Raw genomic sequence first — 25785 nt, forward strand, 5'->3', positions numbered from 1 at the left:
CCCTGGATGGGGGCACCTGCGTGGCTCAGCTGGTTAAGTGTCTGACTCTTGATTTCAGCTCAGGTCATGATCTCACGATTCGTGAGATTGAGCCCCTGCTTGGGATTCTGTCTCTGCTCCTCCCCAGCCTGTGTGCATGCTCTCTCTCAAAAATAAATAATAAAACAAAAACAAAAAGCGAAACAATTCCCTGGATTAAATGCCCTCCATTTGAAAGGGCTAGTGTGGTTTTCCTGATTGGATCCCTTGTTTTAGAAAGAAGAAAACATTAAATGAAAGCAGTATGTTCCATAGTATCTCATCTGGACAGGCCTCCACTGCTGCCCTGTGCCTGTCCCTCCTGCCTGTCCCCACCTGGCCCTGTCCTTCCTGCCCGTCCCCATCCTGCCTTCCTATCAGACTCCTAGTCACGAAGGTCTGTTCTCATCCTGTTTCCTCGGGGTCCCAAACACACATGGCAACGTGGAATCCGGGTGGGGAGTATGGAATTTATTTTATTGTTCTGAGTCTGGGTTTTGTTCCTTAGACATCACGATTCCTGGATGGTGGGGACGTGTCCCACCTCCCGGACTCGCGGTCCCGTGGGCCTGTTCGGATTGTTTTCCAGTTTCAAAGTGCACTGAGAAGGCTTCACAGTTTTAATACTTCCTAGATGCTCAACTGAGGCAAAGTGACAAAATGGCCCCCCCACCCCCGCCCGCCAGAAAAATAAAACCCCAAGCCCCCGGCAGCGGCTGCTGCAGCCGTATGAAAAATAATACAAACTCTTCTTAAAAAATAGATTACACAGGAAGAACCCAGAGGACGAGGGCCACGGGGAGGGCAGAGAGCCCGGGGAGGGGCCCAGAGGGGCATGGGGATGAACAGCAGGGTTCGGGCCGCTGGTGGGTACCTGCCTCGTCCGCTCTGCCCAGCGTCCCTCTGTAGCTCCTCCCGGCAGCTCCGACCCAGGGACCCGACTCCCCTCTCCCTCAGCGGGCCCGCCCTTCACCCTGAGGCCTGGTACCTGCTTCTCACTAAAGTGGCTTCAATAAAGAAATGAAAAGATCCAGAGCAAGAGAGGCCTGCTGCTTAGCCCCCCGGGGACCTGCACCCCGCAGAAGCAGACCTCTGTCTTGGGGTTTGGGTAATTATCGATACCTACTGCTACTGAGACCGCCCCACCCCAGAGGTGATGGACCCCAGGAGCTCTGCCTCTCCCTCCATCCGCACCCTCCCACGTCCCCAGCAGTTACTGGGCCTGATGTGAGGCCATCTGCCAGCCCAGCCTCGGAGCGGCTGCGGACAGGCAGGGTGTGCACAGGGTGGCCGGGGCAGTGGGGTGCGGGATGGGCCCTCCAGCTCATGCAAGGAGGAGCGACAGGGGGCGGCCCCACCAACACAGAGGTAAGGCAGGGTGAGGTGATGGTGTGTGTGCAGCCAGGCCAGCGCTGGGGCCGGGGGTGGGAGGTGGGGGCAGAGACGGGGCAAAGGGGCCACAGCCCACAGGGTAGGAGAAGGCAAGTCAGGGCCTGGCGCCGGGGAGGAGTCTGGATGCTTGCTGCCCCGCCGAGGGCTCCACCCCCGGCTGCTACCCGCAGAGGAGTGTGGTGTGGGCTGGGGGCAGCTGGGCAGGCAGGCGGGCTCAGTCGGGGACTTCGGGGTGAGCAGGCAGTCCACTCTCGCCCCGCCGGTAGGTCTCCCAGAAGCCCCGGTCCAGCTGCTCCAGCTGCGGGCCCAACGGCAGGTGGCCGGCCAAGTGCATGCGGAGGGTCTCCAGCCACTGCTCCAGCTTCACGAAGGAGGGTCTGGGGTGACAGGTGGGTGGGACAGTGGGTTCCGCGCTGTCGGGGCCGGCTGCCCACCCCTAAGCGGTGCTCCGGGTCCAGCCCCCCACCCTGCTTACCTCTTCTCAGGGTCCAGATCACAGCAGCGCACGGTAATGGGGAAGAAGCTCGGCGGGCAGTTTGGGGGGCAGTAGCGGTCCAGGAAGCCTCGCACGTTGAGGCCAAAGTCCATGGTGCGGGGCAAGTAGTCAGGGTCAGCGTTCACCCGCCCGATGATCTGTCCAACACAGGCCCGGCAGTTACTGGGGCGGGGCCAGGGCTGGGGCTTGAGGGCAGGTGACATTTGGCCTGGTGCCAGCCTGACCACCGCCCCCTCCCGCCCCCTCCCCTCCGCCGTCCCCGGGGATGCAGGTTCCCAGGAGCCCCCAACCCTGATGCCAAGTGCCACCCACCCCTGGACATACCTCGCACAGGACGATTCCAAAGGAAAACACGTCCACCTTCTCATCATAGCTGCGGCCTGGATGGAGAGAGGGGCCGTCAGCAGGTGAGGCTGTGTTGCAGGCCGGCAGGTTGGGACCGGAGAAAGGGGTGAGCGGCCACTTTGAGACCAGCGCTTAGGCTCTGCGTTCCCGCCCCCGCCAGGTCTGAGCAAACCTTTGCGGGGGCGGGGGTGAGGATGAGAGCCCTGCCCAGGGGGTTCCAGGCCCAGCTGGGCCCATGACCAGCTGGGTGACTCTGGGCAAGTCACGGACCACATGGTGGCCCCACAAACTACCCAAGTAGAACCCCTGGAACGTGTGACCGTGACTTCACTGGAAAAAAGGTCTTTGTGAACGAATATGATCGTTAAAAGGATCTCAGGAGGAGATAATCCTGGATCATCCAGGTGGGCTCCAGGCGCCGTTGCAAATGTCCTACGAAAGACTGAGGAGGAGGAGAAGACAGGGAGAGGCGGCCATGGCCGTGAGCCCGGGAGTGCCGAGGCAGCCGCCAGAAGCCAGAAGCAGTGAGGAGTAGGTGCTCCCCTAAAATCCCGGGGAGGGGGCAGGGCTCTCCTGGACTTCAGACTTCCAGAGAACAAATGTCCGTTGTTTTAAACTACCCAGTTTGTGGTGATTTGTGAACAGCAGCCCCAGGAGCTGATATAGACCCTGAGCCTCAGTTTCCTCAGCTGGGAGATGGGGGAATAATACATCTCCCGCACAATGTAAAAAGCAGCCGGTAAAGCCGCTCTCGTGTATCAGATGCTGATGAGTTTACAAACCTTGGCTGCTCCCCAGAGCACCCCTTAAAAAAGGGGGGTAGCCCCCTTCTGCAGGCTAAGTTATCGGGTGGGATGTGGGGCCACGTGAACTCTGGTCGGTGCTGGCACCCAGACGCCCCCCGCTCTGCCTGCCCCTGACTGCCTGAACGTCACCTGCCTGTGCGCGGGGTGGGCATACGTGGGTCACCGTGTGACAGGCCTGATAAAAAAAGCAACAGAGTGGGAGAGAGGACCTGGGTGGGCCAGGCCGTCCACCACCCGATCCCTGGGCCCTGTGAAGATGCCACCTTGTGCGGGACCTGCCGGGGTGACTGAGTTAAGGATCTGGATGTGGGGAGAGTACCTGCCAGACAACCACAAAAGGTCCTCATGAGACAATGGATACAGATGTCCGAGAAGGTGCCAGGGTCCTGGCCTCCGACAGAAGAAGAGGCCTCGGGCCAGAGAGTGAGGCAGCGTTTAGAAGCTGGAGAGGAAACGGGATCTCCCCACCTCCGGCTGACGCCTGACTTCAGGCCAGCGACACGGACTCCAAACTTCCCACGTCCAGGACTATGTGACCATCTGTTTTCTAAGCCGGGTGGGTGGTGGTGTGTGACAGTGGCACAAGACACGAGTTACAGGGACCCAGAGAGGAAGCTTGGGGGAGAGCGGGGGGCTGGGCAGTGGGGGCCCCGGGGAGGGATGTGACAGGCGGGGCCTGCTCACCGTTGATCATCTCGGGCGCCATCCAGTAGGGGTTGCCCACCACCGTGTATCGCTTCTTGCGGTCTGGCTTCTTGAGGCTTCGCAGGTCTTCCGGCTGCGTCTTCTCTTCCACCATGAGGCGTGCCAGCCCAAAGTCAGCCACCACCACGTTCTTGTTCTGGGGTGACCAAGAAGCAGGGCCGCCCTGAGACAGGCTCCTGGCACCACCTGCCCACCCCACCCCTAGTCCGGACTGATCTACAGACAGCCCAGAGGACACGCCTCTGACCCCCGGGGCCCGTGAGCAGTGCTCTGTGTGCTCCATCAGGGCACCAGTGCTGCCTTGCTGTGCGAGGGAGGGAGTCATTCTAATTCAAGACCCAGGTCCTGTGCTTGGCATGTGACAGCTGCGTCCCTTCATTCTCCAACGGTCTGCGGAGGTGCATGTTATTGTAATCTCCACATGACACCTGAGGCTAGTCAGGCCCAGAGGGGTTACGATAGTTGTCCAAGGCCATCCAGTGGGTCGGCTTTATTGTTTTAGGTTTGTGGGAGCCCCTCTAGGCCTGGAACCCTGCAGGGTACAGCTGTTGACCGCTGTGTCTACCCAGCAAGGGACAGGCAGGGTCCCCTGGGGCACCAGTGCCAAGCCAGGGGGCTGGGGAGGTCCCCCACAGGGCCCGGAGCCAGACTGCTGAGGCTTGGTGTCCAGGGTCCTGGCAGCCTGGACTGTATGTGCCAGCCCCAGGACGGGCCATTGTGCACAGACACAGAGGCTGTGAGTGACAGGCCAAGGTGCCGGGGACCCAGCCAGGTGGGGGTTAGGATCAGGCTCAGTCTATAGGGAAGGACCTTTGGAAAACTCTACAAACGCAGTGGACGGGGAGGGGCTGAGCATGCGCAGGGTCCACCAGGATTGTTCAAGTGCAGATTCCTGTCTCATCCCTCTCAGAGCCTGCACAAGTCCCCCAGGGTCCGATGGTAAAGCAGCCCCCAGCCCCTGCTATGGGAAACAGCTCTAGGAAACCAGCACGGGTGACCACTGGATTCTCCAAGGCCCCACATGGTAAGCGAAAGTTCTGGTGTGTGCGCAGATGGCTTCTGGGGATGGGGATCTCACAACTCTTATCAGATTCTCAAAGGGTGGCCCCTGCTGTGGGGTCAAAGCTGTGACAGGCCAGCCCTCCCCTCCTCGCCCTGCACGGCACCCTGGCTCAGCCCTGCAGTACCATCCCTCACCAGCAGGGGCAGCCTGACCAGGCACCCTGGGAGGCGGATGGAGCTAGTCTTGCCCACCCCTCTTATGTGTTCACTGCCCACAGCTTTTGGGGGCCCAGAGGCCCCCAGAGCCTCCTGGAAATTCCCAGAGGGCTTAGACCACTGCCTCCCCGACTCTATAGCAACTACCTCATTGCTTCCTAAATGCCATACCACTGGGCCTTTGCATGTGCTTACCCCACAGCCCCCCAAACACTTCTTATACTGAATTCAGTCAGCAAACACCTGCCTGGAAACTTATTCCTCCAGAACTGGATCTCAACCTGCCCTGTAGGGGGATGAGCAGTTTCCTTCCCCAAATTCATTTCCACTTAGAATCTCAAAGTGACTTTATTTGGAGATAGGATTTTTGCAGATGCTACTTGTTAAGATGAGGTTCTACCAGATGCAGTGTCTGGTGCCTTTGTAAGAAGGAGACAGGGGCGCCTGGGTGGCTCAGTCAGTTGGGTGTCTGACTTCGGCTCAGGTCATGATCTCACCTTGTGAGTTCGAGCCCCGTGTTGGGCTCTGTGCTGACATCTCAGAGCCTTAAGCTAGCTTTGGATCCTGTCTCTCCCTCTCTCTCTGCCCCTCCCCTGCTCACTCTCTGTTTCTCTCTCTCAAAAATAAACATTAAAAAAAAAAAAAAGAAGAAGAAGAAGACACACACACAAGACACACAGAGGGGAGAAAGCTGTGCAAAGACTCAGGCAGAGACTGAAGTGATGTGGCTAAAGGCCAAGGAGTACCAGCAGCTTCTAGAAGCTGGGAGAAAAGTACAGGACAGGGTCTCCCTCACAGCCTCTCAAAAGAGCCAGGCTTGTCAACACTTTGATTTTGAACTTTTTGCTTCCTAAACTCTGCGAATACACTTCTGTCGTTCCAGGCCATCCAGTCTGGGGAACTCTGTTCTGTTATGGCGGCCGCAGGAAACGAGCACACTGCCTCCGGGTTAGGCATGGTGAGCCGCCGTGACAGCCCCTGGTTCCCCTCCATCCCCCCCCCTCAGACTACCTCCACCCTACCTTTTTTTTTTTTTTAGTTTATTTACTTATTTTGAGAGGGAGAGACAGAGCATGTGAGCCAGCAATGGGCAGAGAGAGGGAGAGACAGAATCTGCACTGTCAGGTCAGAGCCCAACAAGGGGCTAGAACTCATGGACTGTGAGATCACGACCTGAGCTGAAATGAAGGGTTGGACTCTTAACTGAGTGAGCGACCCAGGCGCCCTCACTCCTCTCCCCTACTTAAGTGTGTCCCCCCAGAGCCTCTTGCAAAGTCTGCCTTGACCCCCCAGCCCACGTGCGCAGGCCCTCCTCCAGGCCCGCAGCTGTTGGTGCTGTGAGGTGTGGGCCCGGCCTCTCTGCTGTCCTGTCAACACCACACTCACCACCCGTTATGGCTTACAAGTCACTCTCTCGTCGATTTATCAGAGTCTCCTGAGGACTTGGGATATCGATGGCTGGGCACCGGGGCCACAAGCCAAGTAAATGGCACGCCCGGGGCCGCCTGCCTCTTGGCCCGGTGCTTCTTGAGCCTGGGCCAAACGAGGAGTGGGTCCAGGCAGCCCAGGACCCCTGTCCATGGAGTGTGCAGGCGGGGCTCCTGCAGTCTCCCTCCCTCCCTCCCTCCCGGCCCGGCTGCTCACCTCTCGGACCAGGCAGTTGTGGGAGTTGAGGTCTCGGTGGATAATGTTCATGGAGTGGAGGTAGGCCTGGGGGCAGGGGGCACGGAGGTCAGGAGGCAGCTGTATGGAGGGACCCTGGGCCCCGCCCGGCCCCCCCAGAGGCTTCTACCTCCCATCCTGCCCTGTCCAGGCAGTCAGGGATGCTTTCCCCACCCTCATCCCCTCCCCCTGCTCTTTCTTAGTGCTTCCTGATAGTTTATCCCTCATGCGTCCTAAGGTTTTAGGCCAGCAGGACAGAATCTTCTCATAGGTGGGGTCAGATCACCCAGCCCACACCCCCGAGCCTACTCACCATCCCGGAAGCGATATCCTTGGCAAAGCTCACCCTCTGACTCCACGGGTACTGGCTGTCCTGCCGGAGGGGTGGGGAGAGAAGGGCCAGTGTGGACCAGCAGGGCCACAGTGGCAGGACGGTTGGGTGAGAGAAAAGCCAAGGCAGCAAGTGTCTTGGGGAGAGTCCGATGACTCCCCCACTTTCTTTGGCACCCACCTTTGTCTGCTTCTAAGGGGTGTGGGGTAACTCAAAAACATCATTTTTCCAGGACGTGATTTCAAACACAAAGTGGTGGACACTCCTCTGTAATGCCTGAGCCAGATCTTCAGAGGGAAAAAAACTCTATGTTCGACACAATCCCATGCTTTTGGGTTTTTAGGGAATCTGAAGCTACTTTCCCTTATGGGCAGAGAAAGATGGGCCTCGTGAGATCGCCTGCAGGGCGCCGGGAGTAGGGCTTTGGGCTCAAATCATCTGGGAAATGCCTGGTCCTTGCACCTCAGCTCCCTACAGAGCTCAAGTTGTGTGTGGCGGGGTGAGGACATGAGAGCATAATAGAGACCCAGAGAGCAGTGAGGAAGCCCAAGGCTGGGGCGCGGCAGGGCCCAGGCAGTGGATTCCCAGGGCAGCCACCCGGAAACAGCCTGTGTGGCCCCTCAGCCAATCTGTCACCCAGTCTGGACCTCACTCCCTGTCTGATTCAGAATCAGGGTCTGGAGGGCCTGGGAGGCCAGAGGCCAACCCCACCAGAGAACTGAGGAGGCCCAGGGAGCAGCTGCCCACCTGGGATCCAAAGGGCTGTTTGCGGGGCCAGGGCGGCAGGTGCGAGGCCCCCAGGGCTGGCTGCAGGGCTGGGGTGGCAGGTGAGGGGTCTGAGGGGCTGGCTGCAGGGCGGGGGCAGCTGGTGCAGGGCCCGTGGGGCTGGGGCGGCAACTGCGGGGCCTGTGGGCCGGGGTGGCAGGTGCAGGGTCCGCCTGTGCACTCACCATGCTCTTGATGATGCTGCGGAGGGTGCCCCCCTTGATGTACTCAGTGATGAAGTTGAGTCTCTTGTCCTTATAGAGCACGCCGATGAACTTGAGCACATTGGGGTGCTCCAGGCATCGCATGACCTTCACCTGGTGGGGTGCAGGCAGGCTGGGCCTGGGGCTCTGCCCCAGTCTCTCTCCCCCCGCAGCCCCACCAGAGACCACAGCCGGTGCAGTAGCCTGTGCCTATGTGGCCCATGGCACCCTCCGTGATGACTCAGGTCCCTCTCTCCCTCCTGTCGGGATACCTTCTCTTCTTCCAATGTGTGGGCTGAATGTCACATTGGCCTGGACGCCCAGACCACCCCTCTCAGTGGAGAAGGGGTGGGATCGTGGGCATGTCCTAGAAGTCTGGTGAAGGGGAGGGGGGCAGTTCCGTTCACTGACCTCCTTGAGGAATGTTCTCTGGGTCTCTTCATCAAACCGGATCAGCTCCTTCATCACCATCACCTCGCCCGTCTCCCGGTGCGTCACCTGTGTGGGGACACAGAGGCATGGAGACTCCGCCTGTCTTGCAGGGGGCCCCAGCCCCACCCCCAGAACTGCGAGGGAGATGGACAGATGGCCTCAAGCTCTTCACAGACATCCTGTGCGGTGCCCCTAGCCCCTGAGGGGTGGGACTTATCAATTCCCTTCTAGATGAGGGTAAGGAAGCTCAGGAGGTTTCCTGACAGTGGCCAAGGTCACCCAGCAGGACGGGAGGGGTGGCTGGGGCTCGGGTCCAGGGCAGCCTGACTCAGAGGCTCTCTGTCCTCTGCTCTTCTGGGCCACTTCCTAGAGGTCAGATGGCAACTCTACCAGGGACCCCTCCTTCTGGGAAGGGGACCAGGGCCAGGACCTCGATGGCAGCTTTTGTATGATCCTGAACCTTCTAGCCTGGTGACAGGTAGGTGACCTCAGAGCCAGGGAGGGGCGTGTGTCTCTACTGGGGGAGTGTGTGAAGGGGTGAACAGCGTAGGGGCCGTGAGGGGTTGGTTTCAGGCTCAGCACAGAGCCCCGGGGAGGGCGCCTTCTGGTTTGGCCCGGGGTTGCCCTGCCCCCACCTCCCAACCACATCTTCCACATAAAGTTCTGGGTCTCTCTGCAGTAGATCCCCTCCCTAACTGGCTCAGGGAGGTCCAGGTGGAGGAGAGTGCTGGCCAAGGAGCCAATGTGGATTCCTGGAGGCAGGACTGATGGGTCTGCCCAGGCCTGCCTTCCATCCCACCTCGGTCCTGCCCTGTACCTTGATGGCCTGGCCGAAGCAGCCCTTGCCCAGCACCTCCCCGTGGATGAGGTCTGACGGCCGGAAGATGCGGTGTGGCCGGCAGACCACTCGGAGGGATTCGGAGCGACCCAGGTCCTTGCGCTGAGAGGCTGGGGAGCCCAGCGAGCCAGCGCCCGGGGACCTGTCGATGCTGTAGCTCCTCCTGCGTGACACATGGGGCTCGGTGTCACTGGCGCAGGTGGGCACCGGGCCTCAGTCCTGCCCCTTTCCTCCCGCCTGCCATGCTCCCCTCCACACCAGTCCCCATACTGCCAGCACCCCCACCCCAGTCCGGGAGAGGGTGGCAGAGGGCGGCAGAGGGCAGATCTCCCGGGCGGTCAGAAGACTGGTCCCCATCCAGCACCCAGACCAGACTAGACTAGGCCTCTGTCCTGGGCCTGCTGCTCTGCAGGTGCCCGAAGCAGGACTACTTGTCCTTGGCCTTCTCTGCCTGGTGAGCCTGGGGCAGAGGCTTTCTCTCCCGGCACCTGAGTGCCGGGCCTTGGGGCGCAGAGGCAGACAACCTGACCAGGATGCCCTTAACCCTGCCCATGGGTGGCCCCACAGGGTGGCTGAGCGCTAGACAAACGCACGCGAGGAGAACACACGCACTGTCAACACCGCTCTCTCTTACACGTTGTCACCCCAGATGACAGCCCCCCGCCAAATCTTTGCCAGGAGCCCTGAGCGGGCCCCAAGGTCAGTGGAGTGAGGACCAGGCTGCCTGTGGATTTCTTCCTTGTGTCTCCCCTCCCTTCGAGAGGGTGTGGGGCCCTTGGCATCTCCTACCTGGGCCCCTGCAATGGCCATAAGCTGTCTCTGGCACAGGGGCCCGGAGCAGTCTCTATGAAACACGTCACTTTGCTCCGCGACCCTTTAGTGGGCCCACGGCTCCCTGGCCATACTCGATGCTCCCGCCATGCTGAGCTACCTGCTGGACCTCCCCCAGAAAGTGCCGTGGAACCCCCGGCTAGGGGAGCTGCACACCTGCTGTCCTACCTCTCATGAACCTTCCTCTTTCTCAGCCCTCTGCATCCCTTGTGGGCCCGCTTTATTGCAGGGCTGAAGCCCCCATCAGACGACTGGGAGCCACCAGAGAGCAGGAACCGGGTCCCATCCCCAAGGCCCAGCATCCATGAAAGTACCTAGATCCAACAAGGCACGGCGCTGACTTACAGGACAGGCTTCTGCCGGGAGGAGCTGCCCACCTCCCCGCCGGGAGTGAGGGTAGGGGAGGCCAGGGGGCTGGGCTCTGGCCCCAGCCCATGGCCCACTGTGTCGTGGGGGTCATGCTCGAGAGTCAGCTGCAGCAGGCGGCTAGTTTCCTGGATCAGAAGATCAATCTGAGGAGAGCAGGTGTGCGGACAGGTGAGTCAGAGGTGGTGTGGGTAGGGCGGGGGCAGGAGTCAGGCATGACTGCACCCCCCTGTTCTGCTCATCAGACTCCGGAACCATACCTCATCCAGGGGCACATTGCGGATGGGCGTGCCATTGATTTCCAGGATGCGGTCTCCGACATGGATGGAATTCTTCACATCTGGGCTCATGCAGCCGGGGTCCACTCTGTGGGCATAGAGCAGTGATCAGCCAGCCCCTGCCTGCCTGTCCCCTGGAGCTCGGATGGGAAACCAAGCCCAAGGAGATCAGATTGAGCTGAGGAGGCAGATTAATTCTATGTTGCATGATTGATAGATGGCAACGGTGTAGGATCTGGAGTTCTGGTTTGGTGGGAAAGAATTCTGTAATCAATTACTGATGTCTGCTGCGGGTGTAAAACTGGAGAAAAGCACATCCAAACTGGAGAAAAGCGCATCCCATTTGAGAGGGTGCTGTCTCTGCCATGGAGGACAGACAGATCCTTCCAGCTGCCTGGTATGCATGCGTCACCTCATGAGAGGAGTCCTAAGGGGGTCTGGGTCCCCTGGATTCCCGATTCCCAAACCTGCCCTGCAAGGTGAGGCCAAGGCTTCCACCTCTCCAGAATCAGCAGCAGGGTGGAGACAGGATAACACCCATAACCTAGCTCACAGAATGGCCGTTTTGCCAAATTTATTTGCTTTTTTTTAAACGTGTATTTATTTTTGAGAGAGATAGAGTGTGAGTGGGGGAGCGGCAGAGAGAAAGGGAGACACAGAATCCGAAGCAGGCTCCAGGCTCTGAGCGGTCAGCATAGAGCCCAACGCGGAGCTTGAACCCACAAACCACGAGATCATGACCTGAGACAAAGTCGGATGCTTAAGTGACGGAGCCACCCAGGCGCCCCTCTCTTTGCTTCTTTTAACTCCTTGGTTACCTTGTTTTCAGTTTGTCTTCATGAAGGCTTTTTAAGGAATGTTTACTTTGTCTCTGTCCTGGGAAGGGGTAGGAGGCAGAATGGTAAGGAGACTGGGGACTTTAAGAAAAAGGTTCATAAAAATTCTTCATTATCAAGAATATATTCTCACACAGGGGAGAAGTTCTCCTATGTTGGAAAGCCAGGTAATAAACACAAAAGGAAGAACAGAGTCATGTGGTGTAGCTGCCACATGCCGATAAGAATCGTCTGTGGATGCTAAAACCATTTGGGGAAAGGCTGGTGGGGACAGGATATTTGCAGAATCAAATCTTGCAAATGACTTACTGATTGTGTTACAAAGGGACAAAAAATCCTGAATAGCAGACAGTGGGCTGGACTTTAACCAAGTCATCAAAGGTGACGTCTCTGATAAAGGGCATGCCTTATTGGCCATGTGGGTCCGGCAGGAAGTCCCAAGAAGGACCCAGCATCACTAATGCACTTAGCAGGTCAAAATGCATAACCTAAATCTGACAGAGGGGACGCAGCAGCCCAACTCGAATGGAGGGGTACTCTTCATAAATGTCAAGGTCATGAAGGACAAGAAAAAGCCGAGGAACTATCACAGATTCGAACAGACTGAGGGTTCACTGCACTGTGACTGGATCCTGGGCTGAGGGAAACTGCTATAAAGGAAGGCACTGAGAAACCCGGCAGAATTTGAACGTGGACTACGTATTAGGTGGAAGCATCACATCAGTGTTAAATTTCCTAAACCTCGTTATCGTGCTGACGTCATCGTGCACAACTGGTAGTTAGGTAAGAGAAGGACCTTGTGTTTAGGAGAACGTGTAAAGTATTTGGTGAGGAGGAAGGGTCACTAATGCCTGCAACCCACTCTCAGGCTATTTAGTAAATAATAGCAATATGAACATATGTGTATTTATAAGTATACATAAATCATACAAACACATACATGGGTAGAGACAAATATACTCTAAATGTGGCAAAAAACCACATTAAAATCGGTGAACACAGAAGGACGTGTAGGTATTCAATGTACTTATGTTGGTAAATTTGCTGTAAATTTATAAATTTGAAGATAAAAAATTGAAAAACACTGAATATATTTCATTCAAATAGGCCTCTTGTGGGTAGAGTCTTAAAAGTATATTCCTTGGGGATGCCTCAGGGGCTCAGTTGGTTGAGCGTCTGACTTTGGCTTGGGTCGCGATCTCATGGTTCGTGGGTTCGAGCCCCGCCTCAGGCTCTGTGCTAACAGCTTGGAGCTTGGAGCCTGCTTCGGATTCTGTGTCTCCCTCTCTCTCTGTCCCTCCCCCACTTAAAAATAGCTGAACATTAAAAAAAAAAAGTATATTCCTCAGCCTCTTGCCTTCCCCTCAGTCTCCTGCTAGGGTGGCAGGGGCCGGGGCACAGTAAATTAAGCTTTCCTGAAAATGCTATTATAAACAAAAAGAACAGCAGTCCACTGACTTGGTTAAAACAAGTCTGGTGAGCGGCTTTGGGGAGGTGGGCGGCTTCTCGGAGGGTCATGGTCTCTGCCAACATTGTCAGGAAAGCAGATGCTGGCTGGCAAGGAGCTCATCCATCCCGTGAGGGGTGCAGAGAGGCGGTGCCCTTGGGTTTCCATTTCTAAAAGTCTGCCTGGTTTTGAGGGCCCAGCTGGTCTGGGCCTTTCCCACGTCTCCCCAGTCTGTCTGCCCACTGGTGTAAAAGAGGCAGCTGCTGGCCTGGCTGACGCTCAAGGTGGGGGAGCAGAAGTAGGGTCAAGGCCAGTACCACCTTCCCTTTTGATCAGTGCCCAGCCCTGGTGCTGGGACCCGACAGCTCTGTGAGACGTGTTGGCTGAATCCAATGGGAGCTGACACTTGGCTCCCACGCCCACACAGGGGGTTATTTAAAACTACTTCTCTGGAGCCTGGGTGGCTCAGTCGGGTGAACGGCTGACTTTGGCTCAGGTCATGATCTCGCGTCAGTGAGTTCAAGCCCCGCGTTAGGCTCTGTGCTGTCATCACAGAGCCTTCTTCAGATCCTCTGTCCCCCATCCCTCTCTCTGCCCCTCCCCTGCTTGCAGTCTCTCTCAAAAATAAATAAAGATTAAAAAAAAATGTAGGGACACCTGGGTGACTTGGTTGAGCATCCAGCTTTGGCTCTGGTTAGGATCTTGTGGTTCATGAGTTCAAGCCCCGCATTGGGCTCTTTGCTGTTAGCGTGAAGCCCTCTTCAGACCCTCTGCCCCAGCCCTCTCTGCCCTCCCCTGCTTACTTTCTCTCAAAATAAATAAACGTAAGAAAAAAAAATCATAAAACCACTTCTCAAGGAGTCAGTCAAGGCCCAGGAGAGATCTCAGGTGGCCCCAAGGTGTCCAACTTCCTCACTGTTCAGACAAAGAACCCCAAAGCCCAAAGCGGAGCATCACACTGTGCTGGCTCTTTAATCTGCATTCCTTCTTGCATTTCAGACCTCTTCTACATCCTTTAGAATTTTCTTTATGGATGACCTATCAAAGCTCAGTTTTGTCCAACTTAATGTGTTTTGTTTTGTTAAGTTTGTACTTATTGGAGAGTGAGTGAGTGTGCATGTGAGTGGGGATGGGGCAGAGAGAGAATTCTAAGCAGGCTTGTCAGCGCAGAGCCCGATGTGGGGCTTGAACCCATGAATTGTGAGATTGTGACCTGAGCCGAAATCAATAGGTAGATGCTCAACCAACTAAGTCAAGTGGGTGCCCCACACCTTAACATGTTTTTATTTTTCCCCCTTTCTGGAAGGGAATTTTCATCAAGGATAACATCTTTGGTTGATGGTTACTTTTTGCTCAGTGCATTGAATATATCATTTTGCTGATTTCTAGCTTCTGTAGTTTCTGTTGAGAAATCAGCTGCCCCTTTTTGAAGGTAATTTGTCTATTTTCTGTGGCCGCTTTTAAGGACTTTTCTTTTGCCTTGGGTGGTAGTTTCACTACGCGGGGTGGGTGATTCAAGGGTGGATTTCTTTTATTTTGTTATTTGGGATTTACTGGGCTTGAGTTTGTATATTGGTGTCTGCTGTCAGTTCTGGAATGTTCTTAGCCATCGGATCTTCAAATGCTGCCTCCCTCCCGCCATCTTGCTCTTCTCCTTGTGCTGCCCAATGGATGCTCAGATCCTGACTCCGTCCTTGATGTGACCTAACTCCCCTGTCACAGTTTTCATCCTTTTGGGTCTCTGCTTCTCCCTTCAAGTAGCTTAAGCCCTCCTCCACTGTTACACCCTTGCCTTGAGGTTTCCTTTTTAATAATCTCGTTATTTCATTTCTTGGGGTTCTATTTGGTTCTTTTTTCCAAATTTATCTGCTCTCTTTTTTAATGCTTATTTATTTTTGAGAAAGAGAGCAAGCAAGCGAGCAGGGGAGGGGGCACAGAGAGAGGTAGACACAGAATCTGAAGCAGGCTCCAGGCTCTGAGCTGTCAACCCAGAGCCCGACTCGGGCTCATGAACCGTGAGATCATGACCGGAGCCGAAATCTGACCTCACCCGACTGAGCCACCCAGGCGCTCCCAAATTTATCTGCTCTTTACTCATTTTCCCCCAAATGTCTCTTATGATTAAAACATATTAAACAGAATTATCTTATATGGTTTCTGATCATTCCAGTACCTGGAGGTCTAGTGGGTCTGGTTCTATCTCCTGTTGTGTCTGCTGGCTCTCACGGTGCCTGGCTTCTTATGCGCTCGCTGATTTTTGACTGAATTGTTTCCTTGGGACGCTTAGCTCAGTATGCTCAGTGAAAAGATCTGCATCTGGTTCTACCAGGGAGCACTGCTGGTCAGGAAGTACTTTAAATTTTTACAGTTGTGACTTGGGGTTGTTTTTTTTTTTTGAGCCACCCCGGCATAGGGTTTTGCTTGGCAAACCTGTTTATGAATTCTCAGGGGAGATTCCCTTCCGTTCAGGCTCAGATCAGTTTAGCTTACAATTCAGGGAATGAGGGGCTGATGGAAGGTGTGGTCTGTTTCGCATTCATCCTCATCCAGAGAGCCCTTTGGGATCCCCGCCTAACGGAAGAGGAGTTCTCGAATTCCACTGGCTTCCTCTACAGGGCAGGGCTGTGAGAGGCCCAGCCACAAAAGGACTTAAAAACCTAAGCTCAAGTTCACTCAATTTCCATTTGGCCTCGAGGCACGGCTGTCTCCACTGGTTCTCCCTGTTTCCCTTGGCCCCACGCTGCTCACTCCTATTTCTTGTTGGGTTGACATGAACCGAAGGAGAAGTTTTAACTGTTTTATGTGGGATCTGCCATGGTTTTCAAAGGAAGGAGTGGGCTGGGGATGCGGTACGCCCAATCCTCAGAACTGGGCTCTGCTTGTGCCCAGATGCTCACATGCTCTCGGAGTGCCCTAGACTCAGCCACCCGCCAAGAGCACCCATGGCCTCAGCCAGCCCGGCTGTGGCCTCGGCCAGCCCACTCACCCCTGCACGCGGACGGTGTGGGAGTGCTCGGTGCTGCAGCCCGGTGGGCCGTGCGGGGGGTCGATGGAGACCGAGAGGCCGCGTTTGCCATGAGCTGAGGCCGGGATGGACACTAGGGTGACTGTGTGGGGCAGGCGGGAGCCGGGGGAGTCCGGCAGGATCTGCTCGATGACGGGGGTCACCACAGTCTGGTAGTAGCAGTGCCCGCTGCGAGGGCCGCAGGTGGTCGGGACCCGAAGAGGGGGAAGAAAAGACTGTTAAGGACAGTTGCCAGCATCTTCTCTCCTCCCTGCCTCCCTTTATGGCTCCCCATGGCAGGAGGGGTCGAGGCTGCCTGATGGGAGCGGGGCGGGAGCTGGGCTCGGTCATTCTGGGCTGGTCTGCCCCTGCCATGCTGTCAGCTGGCCAGGAAAGGGCCTGTGGATAAATCCAGTTCAGGAGGAAGTCATTAAAAGTCCATCTGGGATTAAGCCGTGCTGCCTGGGAATCCAGCTTTATCAGCACTGCACAGAAAGAATTTGTCTGCTCTTGGTCCTGGCTCCAAATCCTTGGAATACAAGTGTCCCTGAGACCACACCTGAGCTTGTATTAACAGATGACTCAGGATGGGGGCTTGTCACCAGAAAGACCACCATGTCATCAGAGAGTGGGCCTGGGACCCAGCCTGACTGTGGAGGAGGCGGGGGAGGGGTGTCTGGAGAATCAGTTCAATCATGCGCCCAATGATTCAATCAATGGGTGCCCATACAAGGGAGCCCCACTATAAAGTCTGGTGAGGCCAGGGCAGGTGGGGGGTTCCACATGTCCTGATTCCGTGGAGGGTAATGCACAGAAGCTCTGTGCTCGCAGACGCTGCTCTTCCCATCTCTTTAGCTGGCTGGTCCTTATACAAAGCGATTTCTACCCTTTAATAAAACCTCCTGCAATCCTAAGTATACAGCCTTCCTGAGTTCTTGGAGTTATGTAGTGAATTATGAAACCTCAGGGGTTGTGGGAGGCCCTGAACTTGAGGCTGGCATCTGAAGTGAGGGTGGTCTAGGTGGGGGCCGGGCCTGACCTTGTGGGATCAGTGCCAGAACCGCATCTCAGTGGAAATGTCAGCAAGAGAGGATGTCTGCTGTGTTCTCAGTAGGGCGCCTGCGGTGTCCCCATGGACTTCTACCCCATTGGTGCTATTAACAACTGTTCTGCATGGGGCCGGAAGGCCTGTCCCGGGGTGGGCACCCAGGGCTTGGCGGGGGCCGCGCACTCACCAGTACAGCTTGGAGTGCTCCACCAGCGTGTAGGTGTCCCCGTCACCAATGAAGGTCCCGCATGTGAGGCAGATGAAACACTCGGGGTGGTATTTCAGCTCCCCGGCCACCTGGCAGGGGGGTGGTGGGGATGGCTCAAGTCAGATGCCCCTTTGGCACCCACGGCCCCCTCCCCTGGCCTCCTCTCAGAAGAACAGCCCCCAGACAAGCTTTGGGGGTCCGGCTGGCCAGCTATAGAGTGCTGGTTCTGCAGACATGTATGCAAACCGATGGGCTCAGGAGGCCGGGGGGAGTCAGAGTCAGAGCCGGCAAAAAGACTGAGAGGGAAACGGGTGAGGAGACACACACAGACACAACACACACACCCCCCCGCCGGTGTGGTGAGTGGGGGAGGGGTGCTTACCATGACCAGCCCCTTGGTGATGTGCTCCGAGCACCCGTGGCAGGACTCCCCATAGCGGGCCCAGTAGTCCCTCTTGCAGAAGAGCTGCCCATCCTTCTCATAGTACTGGTGCGAGAGGGAGGCACTGCATTCACAACACCTGCCAGGAAAAGGCACAGGGGCTCAGTCTGGCCCACCCCATTCCCCACAGCTGGGCCTCGCCATGGTCTGTAAGATGCCTCTGTGAGAATCAGGAAAGGGTGTCCACTCCCTGCCCCCCAACCTTGGGCAGGAAAAGCCTGCGGTGGGGCAGAGGGCTTAGCAGTGGAGCCAGGGACGACTTCAGCTGCCCCTGGCCTCTCAGTCAGAAGCCTCTGTGCAGTGCACAGCCTGCACAACCGCCCATATACTTCTGCACCCGGAGCATCTGGCTGAGCTGTTAGCCCCGGGTTGAGAGATGCTCTTCACATTTGAGCCCCTGTCCCTTGTCATGCAAGGAAGATGGCCCAGAGAAAGCAAATGACTTGCTCTTGCTTACCAGTCTGGCGGAGAGGATAATGAAACCTGGGGAGGGAGGGGGGCAGGCTGAACGAATGCCAGCTGATGCAGATGGCAGTGACCTGCTGGAGCTGTGGAGACCTACCAGATGCTGGCACCTTCCCACCATCTTGGCGAAATGTACTCAATCCGCACAGGCCACCATGAGGCAAGATGAGGTCTGGAGGCTCTAAACTGCCCTGGGCCACATGATGGGCACCACAGACCCCACAAGGCGAGTCCCCGTTACACGACCACATGAGGCAGGCCTTTAGCTCAGCAGAACCAGCCAGGATCAGTGAAGACAGAGGGTCTCCCTGTTTCTTAGCCATCGGATGCTGCAGTCACATGAGGGGGGGTCAGCACAGCCCTAACCCCAGCTCAGCCGGAGCCCCAGTGCCCACACCTGCGCACTATTGCAGAGACCGCCCAAATGTGCAGTCCTCAAGGTCAGGATCCCGCTGTCCCATTGGAAGGGGCCACAGGGGAGGCCTGGCTGGGGCAGATGGAGAGAAAGGATGCATGCTTATCCCACAGGCCAGGGGCTAGACCTGCACGCCTGGCTTCCCTCTACCCAGGAGTAAGCTGGAGGGGGACCAGCAGTGAGGCTGTCAGGGTGAGGAGATACAGGGTGACGAGTGAGCCGGCAGGGGCAGGAGCCACACCGTATTCTGAAGGGCCTGACTCAGGGTCCTAGGTGCACAGGTACATCCTGGCCAGAGCACGCAAGGAGCAGAGAATCTGCCTGGCTCTGCTGCTGTCTGAGCACTGTGGGTCATGTGGCAAGGTCATGCAGGGGCAGGGGATGAGACTCAGAGCTCACGCACAGCAGGGAAACAATGGAGGAGAGAGGGGAAAGACTGGGGTCTGAGTGGGACTGCCCAGTCTCCCAGGCAGCCAGGAAGCCCTAAGCCTCTGCAGCCAGCACGTGTATATCTCACAGGGGACACTCACGGGAGCTCTTTAGGGAACTGGCGATGAAGAGGAGGGAAGGCCCACAGCCAAGAGTGCTGGTGGGACACTGTCCCTTTAAGAGGATCCAGCCAGTTCCCCATTGTCTGGGAGCCTGAGGGGAGGGGCGGGGGACCAGAGCCAGAGGCTGAGGGTTGGGGAGGAGAAGGCACAATAATGCCCAGGTTCAGAAGCACACAGAGTGCATCCAGGAAGGGGGGGGTCTGGTGAGCTCCTCCTAAGAGAGGAGAGTCTGGGGGAGGGAGGGGCTCTGGAGACTGCTCTGGGATGTGAGACCAGGCAGCGGAAGCAACGCTGGCCGGGAGCCATGACGTCATCCTCAGCCCTTCCTGCCCCGCACTCCCCCAGCCCCTGGCGTCCTTAGGGTCTCACTGTGAGGTGAAGCCATAAAGCACTGGGCCAGGAGGGCGGCTGCCCAGGCTAGGGGATCCCTAGTGCACTCCCCCAGGGAGCTCTGACCTAGCTGGAAGGAGTGGGGTGCTAACAGCAGAGCAAAGAAGCTGGCTGGCGCTAGCAAGCACCGTGACCTTGGGGAGGCTCCCCCACCTCCCACGCGCCCTGGAGCAATCAGTGAGTGATTCACTTTGCCCTTCCACCAACCAGACAGTCTCGGCGTCACAGCAGTGTCACCACAGAAGTCTCCCCCTCATTCTGGGCTGCCAGGCTGTAGGATCAGGGCCTGGCCTCCCTCTGGGTGGGTGGGGCACAGGAGCAGCTGTCTTCCTCTGGGGGAGAGAATGGTCTTCTCCAGCCTGCAAACTCCTACCCCTTCACTCCACAACATTGATCCCAGCATCCTCAGAACTGCTCCAGGGCACCCAGGCTGGGCCTCTGTCTCAGAGGGGGGACAGGGACCACCACCTCAGAGAGGGGATCTAGCCCAGGCTCACCCAGTGGCTTGGTACTGACACTCAGGGCCTTGGCGTACCTTTGCAGGTAGAAGGCACACAGGGGCCCTTGGCCCCTGTCCATCCCTTCACCCTCAGGCCCCCACTGGGCCTTGAGCCAGAGGAGGAAGGGGGGCAGGCCTGGCTCTTAGGGGTGCCCTGCACCTGCTGCTGCCCCCAGCGAGGATGTCAAGAGAGGAGTACCAGGTACTGAGGATGTACAGAGATGGCCCAGGGCCAGAGAGAGGAGCTCCTGGAAGGCGGTCTTTGCCCCAGTCCAGGGCACACTTCCCCGAGAGCAGACAATCACAGAGCCAGGCTCCGGTGGGAGAGGAGGACCCTGGGGAGGACTCAGAGGGCTGCGCTGGGAGGCAAGCTCTGCAGGGACAGGTACACCCCTCCCAGGGCCACACCCCTGGACATCAGTTCGGGAAGAAAGAGCAGCTGGAGGACCAGCTTCTCGGGGAGACTGGATCAGAGGACCAGAAGTCTCGGCAGCAGCCTGCTTCCCCCAGCAGGCGGCCAGACAGTGACCAAGGGGTTTCGGTTCTGGGTTCTCCTGCCCCACAGCCGGGTCCCAGGTAGGTCCGCCCCACAGTGGCCTCCGGTGCCAGCCCTCAGGGCTGGGGCCCTGTCTAAGGTCTGGGACAGGCGGAAAGGGGCTCTGCACTCACTTGGCTCCTCTGAGGAAGCGGCTTCTTCTCAGGGCCAGCATCCTTTGCAGCAGGGGCAGGGGCAGGGGCAGCGGCTGCGGCCGGGTTTCCCCATCTCACCCCAGGCCCTCAGGATTGGAGGCTGCAGAGGGTGGGGCTAGCTCGGCCACACAGCAGGGGGAGGATGCAGCAACGTGGGTGAGCGGGGACTCAGTCTGGGCCCACAACAGGAAGCTGTTGAGGGGCCTTCTGCCTGGGCGCTGCGGACTGGCTGCTCGAGTGTCCCTCACCGGGCACCCCTTAGGAAGCACCCCGCATGCCCCTTGGCCTCTGCTTGGACAAAGGTACCGGAAGCTTGGGACTCTCTGGGAACAGGGATAAGCTCAAACGCAGCTGCTCCTTCTGGCGCTGCTCCCAAGGGAACGGAGGTTGACTTCCATGGACAGTCTGTCCCCCTTGCCTGAAAGGTCCCCCGAAGAGGGGGAGACCGCATCCTGGCCCAAGCTCTGAGCCCTGTGCCAGCGGTATGCTCACCCATTTGCCCAGGGCAGCCCCCACAGCTTCCAGAGCTGCCGGGAAGGGGGGGGGGCGGGACTCAAGTGCCACTGGCTTCTGGGAAGGGACCTCACTATGGCAGTAGCTGGACCAAAGAAGAAGCTGGACTACTTGGCCTGGCCATAACCCTCCGGGAGATGGGACAACTGGAGCTGAGGGAGGAGCAGGTCCTGGGGTGACAGGGACCCCAGTGCTAATGCCAGAGGCATGCTGTGTGCCTTCATGACCCTCTCACCACAAGCCAGAGGGACCAGTGGCTGCCGCCAGCCCACATCACGGACTGAGAGGCTCCTGGGGACAAGACACCTGGAGACCAGAGGCTGGCTGCTGGGTAGCCATGGGGCTCAGGCAGGCAGCGAGTCCTCTGAGTGATTCCTCACTGTCACAGGGGTAAGGACAATCCTGGCCTTGCTCAGATTTGGGGGCAGCTGGGTGGAGCACACTGCTGGGCCAGGAGCTCTGGTGGAAGCCTTCTCTGTGCCCCCATCACCGCTGGGACAGAGGCACATGCCTTGCCCCTATGGCCCTGACCTGGGGCCTTACCCCTCTCTTGGTTATGAATGGGAAGGAACTGTCCAAAGCTAGGTTGATAGATCCCGCCCCCCTGTTTCCCCACTGTGGCTTCCATGGCTGCATTCCCGGCCCTCCAGCATGTCTCCCCAAATTCCACCTCCCTCCCCACCCCCAGCACAGGGGACCCCAAAGTTCTTCCCGGTTTCTCTCAGCCCAATCCTGAATCCCTTCTGCGACCAAGTGGCCTCAGACCACCTCACCGGCGCTAGGCAGGACACTGCCACCCTGGATGGTCTGCTGCTGGGGTGAAACCCCAGACTGCTTTAGATGCTGCCCCTGCTAGGACTGCCCAGTCCCCGCGCCTGCGCCCCTCACTTCTCCAACTCTGCAGTGACCTGGAGTGAGGCCAACGCAGGCTCCAGCCCCAGCTGGGGCTGTTGCTCGTGTGTAAACTATGCAAGTAACCTTCTAGCGTTATGGTGAAAGTTTAAGGAAATACAGTTGCCCCTTGAACGATGCAAGAGTCAGGGGCACCGACCCCCGCCCAGGCAAAACTCCCCAGGTAAATTTCGACTTCCCCTACCCCCCAGATCTTGAGTACACATAGCCTTCTGTTGACTGGAAACCTTACCCAAGATCTAAGCACTCAATTAACACACCTTTTTATGTAGTCTTACAGTAAAGCAAGCTAGAGAACACTCGATGAAGAGAATCGTGAGGAGAAAATACATTTACAGTGAGGCACCACCGTGGAAAATCTGCGTATGTGCAGTTCAAACCCGTTTTGTTCAGAGTCAACTGCTACGTTAAGAAGGCCCAATGAATGCTGGCTGATGGGACCACCGCCTGCTGATACGGTTCCTTGTTCTACAGCTGAATTTCTCTCCGTGTATAGTTGCTGTCCTAGGCCAGCCCTTATGAGGTCGGATCCCTGAACTACTGTGACAGTCCCTCCCCTGCCAAGTCACCTCCATCTGCCCACTGGGATGGCATTTTTCAAATAGCACTTCCGCTCACTGCCCTCCCTTTTTCTGCATAACCTCCGCTGGCTCTTTCCTGCCCTTGGAAGGTCCTTATCTTGGCCTAAGGGCCCTTTCGAAAATTGATCCCAACCTTGTCTCCTCCACAACCAAATGAGCTATTGTTCTGTCTCCCGGCAGGTCTCCCTCTCTACCACCGCAGCATCTTCCCTGAAGGCCTGCCTGTGGACTCCTGCTCCAGAGGGGGCCCGGGGCATGGCGCCTGCCTCTCTTCTGGCCCCACCAGCCAGGGTGGATGCTGTGTGTTCATTTCACTCACTGGTTGTGTGACTCCGGTCAAGAGAATTAACCTCTGTGTCCGCATTAATGGAGATGATACAATTGGTTAACTAGACAAAGTCCTTAGGAGGGTGACTGGCCTTTACTAAATTACAGAAAACGGCGGCCGCTGAAACGAACCTCGTCGGAGGTTTCCATTGCCTAAAGAAACCCCTTCAGTGCCTGGGTGGCTGAGTCGGTTAAGCATCCGACTTTGGCTCAGGTCACGATCTCTCAGTCTGTGAATTCGAGCCCCACATCAGGCTCTGGGCTGACAGCTCAGAGCCTGGAGACTGCTTCAGATTCTGTGTCTCCCTCTCTCTCTGCCCCTCCCCCACTCATGCTCTGTCTCTCAAAAATAAATAATCGTTTAAAAAAATGAAAAAAAAAAAAAAACAACCCCTCAGCAAATGGTCAATGGCTGCCTGCCTCCCCGCTGCTGTTCATGGACTGGCCCGGGCCCTGTCACTACTCCTCCCTCTGCACCTGCCAGGCCCATTACCTGGAATTTCTTCCTGCCAGGCTTCTCCATGGGGGAAATGTCACATTTCTGAGACCTCAGCACCGGCCCTATAGCTACGTCTAAGGCTGTCCCCTGCACCTGCCTCACGCCATGGTTCTACTGTGTTGCCGGGCCACCTTTGGTCCCCGTGTGCTTGGCCACAGCCCTGCCACCGTTCTCCTACATCTGGAGTTGGTTTCTGGTGGCAAGGGGCTGGTCTTACTCTGGAGCATAAGCACTCAGAAGGTGGGGTGCACTGCCTGCACAGCCTCTGCCCTGCCCAGGTGCCAGCAAGCCTCGATAATACTGATGGAAATGCAGGTAGCTCTCTCTCCTCCTCTCCTCAGAGGTCTAGAATGACAGAACAGAAAGGCCTTTGGGGACCTTCCAGTCCAAATGCCTCATTTTACAGATGGGGAAACCGAGGCCAAGGCCTTGTGGGAAGTCACAACCAGAGACGGCACCAGAAGGAACCGCCGGGTCTCCTAGATTGCTGACCCAGCATCTCAACGGCGGCAGGCCTTGCTCCGGGCCCCCTCGTCTCCTACCTGAAGCAGTCTGCGTGCCAGTCAGCATTCAGGGCCTGGAGGTACTGGCCGTCATAGATCCTCTGGCCGCAGCTCGCACACACGGGCAGCTCACTTCCTGCAAAGTGGATAGAGGATCAGGATCCACTCTTCAGGGACTCGGCCTAGCCTGGCCTGCCCTGCCCACGTGGACCCCACAGAACCCTGTGCACCCACATGCAGCACTCAGGCACTGTGCCCAGCAGAAGGGCTAAAGGATGCAGGTCTGAGAGCCTTGCTGAGACTTTGGCCAAGTGGCTAAGCCACTCTGGGCCTCGGTCTCCCGATCTGTAAACTGAAGAGGGGGGTCAGATGTCCACTCTCCAGCAGTAGCATTCTTCAACTTCCAATACTGTCGGGCGAGGTCAGTAGGGAGAAAGAAAGCAGCGGGGTTTAGGGGTAAGGCAGCAGGTAACTCTTGTCACAGCCCCTTTCCTCCCCTGTCTGCCCAGGAATAGGAACCTTCGAAGGGTAACAACTGACAGGGCTGGGTTGGTGCATCCAGGGCCGAAGCCCCCTCAGGAGGAAGAAGGCAAGGAAGTCCAGAGCTGCTTCATGCTTCAGCTGAGTCTTGGCTATGCCTGGCCCTCTGAGGGGGTGCTGGGGTTGCAGAGCTGGGCACTGCCCGACACCTGCTCTGAGGACGACTTAAGCCCTCCACTAGGCATGCTTAGTCATCCTAGGGGCCTGGCCTCCTTGGAGCTGGGTGGGCCCTGGGGGATCCCCCAAGCCTGCCCCTCCCCATTGTACAGATGGGGAGACTGAGTCCTGGAGAGGGTAAGGCTTGCCTGGTCATACAGTTAGGCTCCCAGGCCACAGCCTGGCCCTCCATGAGGACGCAGGGATCTAAGACAGGGTGACAGTGAGGTGGGCCTTCAAGGGCTGGGGGCAGGGCTGGCAGGAGCCCTAGGGAAGGGCAGGGCTGGAGTAGGTTGGCATAAATGGGACCTGCATTGGACCAGGTGACCCTATGTGATGGCTGCTGGGGAAACCCAGGGAAGGGAACCCTAGGGAGGGAGTCTTGGGGGTCTTCATACCCTAACTGTCCTGCAACCCAATCCTTGTGCCCCGGGGTACGGGGGAAGAGGCTGAAAAGGAGGCTAGGATGAGAATCATCCTCCCAGCCAAGACCGATGGCAGGCACTGGGTTTGGTGCAGAGAGAGGGGGTGGGGGCCCCCAGGATACTGTCGACGGTTCCCTGGAGGAGGCATATCTCTGCTCTGCCCATCGGGGCCCCCAGCCACCAGTACAACGGGGCCAATTATCCAGCCCCCAATTGTCAAGACGGGGAAACTGAGGTCTGACACATAGCTCCTGGCTCAAGGTCACGGGACCGGGAGGGCAACTCGGACCCAGGGCTGCAGCTTCCCCAGAACCTCTTTCCTCCCGGCCGGCTTAGAGACAGGATAAGGGGTGGCCTCAGCGCGAGCCCCGGGTGGGCAAGGGACGCGGAGGGGGCCGGGTGGGCAGCGCCTGGGACTCCTCCGGGGTGGTCGTCGGTCGGGGAATGGGGCAGGCGGGGATGAAAGGGAAGAGGGGCCCACCCGGGGCCGTGGAGGGGGAAACCGGGTGGGAGCGTGTCAGGGAGGGGCCTGCGGGCTCTGGAAGCACGAGCTCATCCCCGAGGAGGCTGGAGCGCGGCCTCGCGGCAGACCCGGCCTCCGCGGCCACCCGGCCCGGCCCCCTCCCATTGCCCCCGCTCCCCCCGCCG

General features: G+C 57.6%; 1 protein-coding gene across 1 annotated transcript; it reads right to left on the reverse strand.

Annotated features, from left to right (window-relative positions):
- Positions 1–468: 468 nt before the first annotated feature.
- LIMK1 (LIM domain kinase 1) lies at positions 469–20748 on the reverse strand. Its single transcript, XM_029948078.1, has 15 exons — positions 20661–20748; positions 17612–17750; positions 17209–17318; positions 15956–16162; positions 10669–10774; positions 10388–10554; positions 9191–9374; positions 8353–8439; positions 7924–8055; positions 6956–7015; positions 6625–6690; positions 3742–3898; positions 2231–2286; positions 1886–2043; positions 469–1787 (listed from the first exon to the last, which is right to left on the reverse strand). Exons 1-15 carry the CDS (start codon positions 20699–20701, stop codon positions 1625–1627), a joined length of 1833 nt encoding a protein of 610 aa, XP_029803938.1. The 5' UTR covers positions 20702–20748; the 3' UTR covers positions 469–1624.
- Positions 20749–25785: the final 5037 nt, after the last annotated feature.

The sequence above is a fragment of the Suricata suricatta genome, chromosome 8, assembly GCF_006229205.1.
Source record: "Suricata suricatta isolate VVHF042 chromosome 8, meerkat_22Aug2017_6uvM2_HiC, whole genome shotgun sequence".
In the NCBI taxonomy this organism is placed as follows: Eukaryota; Metazoa; Chordata; class Mammalia; order Carnivora; family Herpestidae; genus Suricata; species Suricata suricatta.